This window comes from Orycteropus afer, unplaced genomic scaffold (assembly GCF_000298275.1).
Source record: "Orycteropus afer afer isolate SDZICR_OR568_19922 unplaced genomic scaffold, OryAfe1.0 scaffold00037, whole genome shotgun sequence".
Classification (NCBI taxonomy): domain Eukaryota; kingdom Metazoa; phylum Chordata; class Mammalia; order Tubulidentata; family Orycteropodidae; genus Orycteropus; species Orycteropus afer.
The window spans coordinates 15480422-15489161 of NW_006921624.1; the positions used below are offsets into that span (position 1 = coordinate 15480422).

Consider the following 8740-nt stretch of genomic DNA (forward strand, 5'->3'; position numbering starts at 1 on the left):
AAAAAAAAAAAAAAAAAGCCCAACTAATTTCAGCCTTTTGTGACAATGCAGTTAGCCCTAGTTTATAGGAAATGGGTAGAGCATGGTATTTTGCTGACACAACTAAGAAAGAAAAGCTCCCAGGTAGAAGATGTGATCCCATCAGATAGCGCCAAAAAACACAGGGCCCTCAAACATGCTATAAACTCAAAATCTATTCTTTTCACATCAAGAGAAAACTAATGGGACTGTCCCTTTGGAAAGTCTTAGGGAAAAAATCAGATCTAACAAAGGGAGCTCGGGTGGCATAGTGCCTAAGGCATGTGACCAGAAGATTGGTGGTTCAAACCCACCAGCCACTCTGCCGAAGGAAGACTGGGCAATCAAAAATGTTGTAAAGATTTACCACCTCAGAAACCCAAAGGGGGTCACTATGAGTCGGAATTGGATGGGACCATGTCTTCTACCTGGATGCCTTTCTTATTTAGTTATCAGCAAAATACCATGCTCGACCCATTTCCACCATTACTTCTGGAAAAAAATCCAAGGATCATTCATTCAACAAATAATAACTGTGTGCCTCACTCAGCTGCCAACCAAAAGTTTAGTGGTTTGAAGCCACCAACCACTCTGCAAGAGAAAGTTGTGGCTATCTGCTTCTGTAAAAATTACTGACTTGTAAACCCTATGGGGCAGTTCTACTCTGTCCTATAGGAATGCTATGAGTTGGACTAGACTCAACTGCAGTGGATTTGGTTTTTGGGTTAGTAGACACTGAAGATGCTATAAATAAAAAATAAAATACCATCCCTAACCTCAAAAGCTTACAATCTAATTAGGAAAAAAGATAACCAAATATACATATAAAATTTAGATGAGTAACAAGAGGGGGCACCTAACCTAGTAGGAACAAGAGTCTAAAGTGACTCAAATGAGTAAGAGTTCACATAAAAAAAAAGGGTGGGTATGGAAAGAAAGGAAGAAAACAAAGGAGAAGAAGGAAAGCATTCTAAAAGAAAGTCTATGGCACATTTGGGGAAATGTCAGTAATCCAGTGTGTGGCTGAAGAAATGGTACAAGGGGGTCATTCAGCTCTTGAAGAGCAGGGCATGCCAGGGCAGTGTGGGGCACACATGACGGGTGGTCAGTGCTCCAGAAGCAGAAGTGTACATGAGAGAAGGAAAGGAAGGGAGGAATAAGGCTGCAGGTAGAAACACCAGTGAATAAAGCGTTTCCATAATCTAGGGAAGCGAGGATGGTGTACTGAACTAAGGGAGGAAAAATCAACAGAACCATCCCTGAGTAATAAACCAAATTACTATTTTCATTTTGCTTTTAAAAGCTATCACACTGCAGTTCAATTTATATCTCTAACCGGGATCAGGTTAAAGGGGCTCAACTGCTGAATCGCCTCGGTCATTCAGGTCATTCATCAATAGGTGGTCCTGCAGCAATGACCTTGGCTGATTGGGATTTGACCAAAGATGAAGTGTACCCTCTGGCCCAAACCAAGATAAGAAGCCGTCGATTCACACTAAGACCCTAATTTACTAAGTCAAAAACACCAAGGCTCAGAACACCAGAGTATTCACGAATTAAGGACAAAAATCATACTCACTAAAAATAACATTCGAAACAATAAAATTTATATTAAAAACACAACTAGTTTCTAACAGGTACTTTATCACGGTTATCATGATACAATGACTATTTAAAATTTCTTTCAAAAGCTATACATAAGGTATAAAGTTTGCTATTCTAGAAAAGCTAGAAATATCCTAACTTTTCTGATTTCACAAACTTCTTATAATTCTTAAGAAAGTAGAATTAACTTGAAAAAATTGCAAGGACAAGGAGCTCTGCTTGACTAGAATGTAGTCAATGATCATGGATACAAGAAATATTGCCACGCTAGCAAGGCATCTGTGGTCAGTCATGGGTTAGGTAAGGCCAAACACTGAATACTAGGTCATTCTGGACAAAAGGAAACTCTTAGGGGAAGTAGAAGAAAGAGAGGAGAAAAAGAATGGAGGAGGAGAAAAAGCCAAGGTGTCTTGCTTAGGTACCCTCATCAACTAGCAAGAAGGCTTCTATGGGTCAGAAGGAAGAAAACAACTGGATCCAGACTTGCACGCAATTTCACCTCAGCCCCCACCCTATATACACACAAGCTCTCAGAAGAGGGCAGAACCATACAGGTCACTTTACCAAACACCTGTTGTGGCTGGAGTCACTGGTTAACTTTGTTGTTGTTGTTGTTATTTGCCATCAAGTCGCCCCGACTCATAGCGACCCCGAGGCAGTATCACTATGGAAGTAGGATTGCCCAACCTTCCTTCCGAGGAGTGGCTGGTGGGTTTGAACCGCCAGCCTTCTGGTTAGCAGTCAAGTGCCTTAGCCACTATGCTACCAGAGCACCTTGGTTAACTTTAGGAACATAAAAATCTTAGAAATAAGATCCTTGCATTTCAAGTGCTCTACTCCTCGGAAGGAAAGTTGGGCAATCCTACTTCCGTAGTGATACTGCCTCAGAAAGCCAAGGAGGGGTCGCTACGAGTCGGGGCCGACTCGACGGCACATAACAACAACAACTCTGAATGTTACCTTTAATATGACAGACAAACATGCTACAAACATCTGCCATTTATAATATGGTACAAAATTACTGAGCATCAGTGTGATATTAAAATTAGAAAAGAGCAAAGCAGCAGGCAGATATAAATAGAGATAATTGAAAACTTTAAAAACACTGGTTTCCTAGTTTATAAGTCATCAAAAAAAAATTTTTAAACTTCAGGCTTATAGGAATTTTAAGTTTGTAAAATCAGAACAAGTAATTTCACTGAACAAGCATGGTTCACTACATTAATCAAATTCAGCTCCATATTCAATACAGATCAACACTTAGCTTTTACTTTATTTCATTTCAAGAAGATATAATGACACTCATTAGAACAAGCAACCATATGGGATCAAAGCACAGCATTTGCCCAGGGGTCAAGCCAAGAAGGCAAGAAGGGATAGGAAAGAAAAGACAAGAAAAAAGGTAAACAGAGGGAGGAAGTAGGAAGAGTGCTGCTCAACTGTGGGGACTGCAAGGAACAGCACAAAACAAAGAGTGGAGGAATTGAAAACCAATGTGATCTGTAAGCTTCCACCCAAATCACAAGAGGAAGAAGAAAAGAAGATACAATCGGACAGCAAATCTCAATTAGCTAGGTAGCACTACATCCGTTATACATGTATTTCACTTTTCAAAGTAACCAATTGGTTTTTAAGTGTTTTTTTAAAAGCACGTTTAAGTAATATAAATATTGCAATTTTATGACACTATTTTTAACTAGTAGCCCACAGATGATGCTCCTTAATCTGACAACTCAAAACATAGCCACAGAAATTTTCCAAAATGGGCTCCATTTCCACCAGTTGCAAGCTTGTTTTTAGGAGAGTATCAGTATTTGCTCATTTTAATTTATTTATACTTTACCGTATTCCAAAAAGGATTTGAAGGGACATGGAACATATATTCACACAGATGTTTTTCAACCAAATGCAGAATATTTAGCACAGTACTTTAACCAAAATATTGTTGCCAGTATTTCTTTAACCTTGCTAGTCAATGTGTTGAGATGTCAAATAGTTTTTCTAAACAAAATAAAAAGGCAGGGCACCTTAACTCTCTGCTTGAAAACAACTTTTATATTAAACTGGCAAGTATTTTTACTTCAGTGAGAAAGAAATCAAACAAATAATTTTTGAAAGTGAGACCAGAAGAAAGGTAAACAAAAGGTAAATGTTAATAGATACATAAATTAAGCTGTTGATTCGCCTTATGTTCAGTTATCCATTTCAAAAAAGTATTCACAGGATTCCTTTAGTTAGCAAGTTATTCTAATCTGTGGTATGCTACTTGCATTTTCTTTATTCTATTTTCACATAAAGTTTCAGAAACCTGTAACTGTCAATAAAAAAAGATAACTTTATGGGGCATAAGTAATCAAGAAAACCTGTCCACAGTACCTCAACTAAGCTAACTGTGTACACTAGTCTCAAACACTACAGGCATTTTTTAAAATAAAAACTTAGCTATTTATTATTAAATACAAAATAACTTAAAACCATTCCGGACTTGTTTTAAGTTTAAGAGTATAAACATCCCAAGATGGTTAGTTGGAATATTGGAGTAAATCAACAGTATTAATTTCAGTGAAAGAAGCATAACTTTATCATTATCTATATACAGTGGGGGGAGCTGTACCATGATCCCACATGGAAAGAAGTCAATTTGCTCCAGATTGATCTGTAAACCTAACATAATTCCAACAAGAACAGGATTATGTAAGAGTTTGGAAGAAAATTAAAAGGTTCTGAATTTCATCTCTAGGTAAAAAACGTGTAAAGAGTAAAATTTTTTGCAAAAAAAATAAAGTTGGGCTTACCTCACCAGTAATAAGGGAATAAAAATAAAACATCATTAATCAAAAGAGTGGATAATGGTGTAAGAACCGATAGATCTGTGAAACAGCATGGGTACCTTGAAACATACCCAAGTACAAAGAATTTAGGTTATGACAAAGAAAATATCTAAAAACTAGAACAATAAAATCAGCATGCAATAAATGATCCTGGAAAAAATGGCTAAATACTTAGGTGAAACTAAAATCGGGGCTCTAGATCACATAGTACAATAAAGAATAAAATGTAAAAAAGAAGAAGAAAACTAAAAGTACTAAAAGAAAACACAGACCATCGTATATAAAACTTTAGGGGAAGGAAGAAGATAAAAAAAATTACACCAGTATCAGAAAACATTAAAAAAAAAAAAAAAAAGGCCTGACTATCTAAAACACACTCATACACTTTTCTCCATGCTAAATGTATTTGCAAAGTTGAAAGAACACAGACTGGAGAAGAAAACTGCAACATACGACAGAAAACAGATAAGCAGTCTTCATATAAAGGAACATGAAAATCAAAAAGGTTTTTTTATGCAATAGGCTGCAGCATAGACAAGCATTACTGAGTGTGTTAATTTACAACTAGATGGGAGCTCTGGTGGCGCAGTGCCTAAGGCATGTGACTGCTAACTAGAAGGCTGGCGGTTCACACCCACCAACCAGCTACTCTGAAGCAAAGTTGGGCAATCTACTTCCAGTGACCACCCTGGAAACCCAAGGCGTGGTCGCTATGAGTTGGATCCGACCTGACGGCAGTGAGTTTGGTTTGTTTTTTTTTTGGGGGGGGGGGTAGGTAGCTCCCATATAAATACATGAAAGTGTTCAAAAGAACTAGTAATTAAAGGAATGAAAATAAAAAGAGGAAAACAGTAAAAAGCCTGGTATTTAGTATAAGGAGAAATGGAACCATTATACAAAGTTACCAGAACTTTGAATAGACATAACTTTTCTATAGGGTGATATGTATCAAAATTTAAACATATGTATCCTTTTGGCTCAACAAGGAGCCCTGGTGGCGCAGTGGTTAAGCGCTGAACTGCTAACCAAGAGGTGTAGGTGGAATCCACCAGCCCATGGACAGGAGAAAGATGTGGCAGTTGGTTTCTGTAAAGGCTACAGCCTCGGAAACAGTGGAGCAGTTTCACTGTCACTGAAAAAAAAAAAAAAAAATAGCCAAACTCACTGCCATCGAGTCAATTCTGACTCACAGCAACCCCCTTTGGGTTTCCGAGGTGGTAAATCTTTATGGAAGCAGACTGCCCAGTCTTCCTTCCAAGGAGTGGCTGTTGGATTTGAACCACCAACCTTCCGGTTAGCACTCAAATGCCTTAGGCAATGCACCACCAAAGATCTACTGTCATGTAGGGTCACTGTAAGTTGAAATCTACCCGATGGCAATTTTTTCTTTCTTTTTTTTCTAGCTTCACAATTCCCTGTTCAGAAATATAAACTAATAAGATCATCTCCAAGATGTATGTATAAGAATTCATCACAGTATTGTTTATAATCTTGATAAACTGGAAAAAACCTAAAGGCCCATCAATAATAACAAAAAATGAGTAAATACTACTACCTCATAAACTAGAATACCATGCAGCTATTAAAAATGATGCAGAGATCACCTATAAACTGACTATGACATTTTACATGGAGGCTCCGTATCAGCAGAGTCCTTGTGTAACTTGTATCTTCACTCTTATTTCCAGCACCTAGAACAGGGCCTTGTACAAAAGAGCTTTTCAGTAAGTATTTGTTAAATAAATTTTAGAAGGAGAATAGAGAACAATCATAATATGGTCCCATTTTCACACATGCAGAAATAAAAGGATAATTATAAAAGGTTAATAAAGTAACGGAATTTTGCAGTAGACATGTGTGTTCAACTTTCTTCTTTATTTCTCTTTCAATTATTGATATTCTTTACACAGTAATCAATTTTTTAATTTATGATTACTAAAATAACAAAATTGTTTTTTAAAGAACTTCAGAATGTGTTCAGTGACTATTGTTGTTGTTATGTGCCGTGGAGTGGGACCTGACTCATAGTGACCCCTCCTTGGGTTTCCGAGGCGGTATCACTACAAAAGTAGATTGCCCAACCTTCCCTCGGAGGAGTGGCTGGTGGATTTGAACCACTAGCCTTCTGGTTAGCAGTCAAGTGCCTTAGGCACTACGCTACCAGAGCTGCCACTCGATACTTGTTGTTGTTATTTGCCATCGAGTCGGCTCCGACTCATAGCGACTCATAGCGACCCCTCCTTGCATTTCCTAGGCAGTATCACTATGAAAGTAGATTGCCCACCCTTCCTTCCGAGGAGTGGCTGGTGGGTTTGAACCGCCAGCCTTCTGGTTAGCAGTCAGATGCCTTAGGCACTACGCTACCAGAGCTGCCACTCGATACTTGTTGTTGTTATTTGCCATCGAGTCGGCTCCGACTCATAGCGACTCATAGCGACCCCTCCTTGCATTTCCTAGGCAGTATCACTATGGAAGCAGATTGCCCAATCTTCCTTCCGAGGAGTGGCTGGTGGGTTTGAACTGCCAACCTTCTGGTTAGCAGTCAGATGCCTTAGGCACTACGCTACCAGAGCTGCCACTCGATACTTGTTGTTGTTATTTGCCATCGAGTCGGCTCCGACTCATAGCGACTCATAGCGACCCCTCCTTGCATTTCCTAGGCAGTATCACTACGGAAGTAGGAATGCCCAACCTTCCTTCCGAGGAGTGGTTGGTGGGTTTGAACCGCCAGCCTTCTGGTTAGCAGTCAAATGCCTTAGGCACTATGCTACCAGAGCTCCCACTCGATACTAGTTGGTGGTAAAATGAGCTCTGTTGGTGCAAAGGTTAAAGCATTTGGCTCCTAACCAAAAGGTCAGTGGTTCGAACCCACTTCCCCATGAGAAAGATGAGACAGTCCGATTCCATAAAACCCTGGAAAACCCTATGGGGCTGCTCTACTCTGTCCTATAGTGTCAGAATTGACCTAATGGCAGTGCTTTTTTGGGGGGAGGGTTAGTTGGTAGTAATGATTACTATACATCCTGACTCTTCTTTTTTCAGACTAAAAAAAAAAATGTGAATTCATATTAGCAATGGGTTCTACGCAATTCTGTCATCTCTTCAGGAAAGCAGATTTCATTTAAAGACATTTAAACTGAAATATCGAAGCTAGCCACATACCCTCTGCCACTAATTATTCACTGTTTTATTACATTCATGGGTGTTACCACTCTTGGAAATGACCTTATTATCTGTCTCTTCCTCCCAGAAAGGGAAGCTCTATGAGGACAGGAATTCTGTCCTGCTCACCAGTGTATCCCCAACACAGGAACAGTGACTAGCATCTTGTAGGCCTCAGAAGTATTTATTCAATAACTAATGAAAGATATGTATGTATGTATGTGGGGGGGGGGTACAAATTTAAACAAAACAATAAATGAGATACTGGAAAATGGAAGAAAACCTACGCTGAAACTACAAGCTGACATGACTCAAAGCTATACACAGCTCGGAGGTTTGGTGGACATTTTTCAAGGTGCACAGGTGCTTCACACCTATCTAAGCCCACAGAGCTCTTCCAGGAAGATAATCCACAGGGAGGCCTGCGGGAAGTTGTGTGCAGCTCCCCAAAGAGAGGAAACGACCACCAACATAACAGAAATGCGGTCCGTGTCGATGAAAAAAAAAAAAATCTTACATCCTGGCCCAGAAGATAAGCACCACGAACCCCCAACACAAACCCAGCAAGCCACCTTCTGCCCGACACGTAAGAAGAGCAGTCTCCTTTTCCGCGGCTGTGCCGGTCGCCTGCAGCCCAGCAACCCCCTCACCCGCCCAACGCTCTTCGGCCCCCAAGCTGGTCCAAGGGGAGAAGCAATGGGGGTAGGGTCGGGGAGAATGAGCCTTCCCCACGTCCATCCCCACCCCCTCCAAAGCCCAGCCTCCTCCCAAGCGCAGAGCTCCACCACCACCCCCGCGCGCGCGCCCCCGAGGCCCCGACTCCCACCACAAGCTGCCCCTTACTCACGTGTAGATGATGGCCATGAAATGCATCAGCCACAGCACCAAAAAGAGGATGAACCCGAAGACGGCCATTCCCTCCAGGGCCAGGTCCAGCAGCGCCATCCCCCGGCCTGCCGGCCCGCTCCGGCCGCGGCCGCGGACAGCGCTCTCACCGAGGGCTGACTGGGTGGGCGCCCGGCGCGGGGTGCTGGAGGGAAAGGAAGGTGGGGAGAGGAAGGGGAGGAGGGGGGGACGGAAGGGGCGGGCAGGGCTTGCGCGCCCCCGTCCGCGCGCACTCGCCC

General features: G+C 41.2%; 1 protein-coding gene across 1 annotated transcript in view; it reads right to left on the reverse strand.

Annotated features, from left to right (window-relative positions):
- The window catches only part of UGCG (UDP-glucose ceramide glucosyltransferase), a 42136-nt gene extending 33575 nt beyond the window's left edge, over nucleotides 1-8561 (reverse strand). Inside the window, exon 1 of the mRNA XM_007936715.2 lies at nucleotides 8464-8561. Within this exon, the coding sequence (XP_007934906.1) occupies nucleotides 8464-8561 (98 nt within the window). The remainder of the gene's footprint in view (nucleotides 1-8463) is intronic.
- Between the last annotated feature and the right edge of the window lie 179 nt (nucleotides 8562-8740).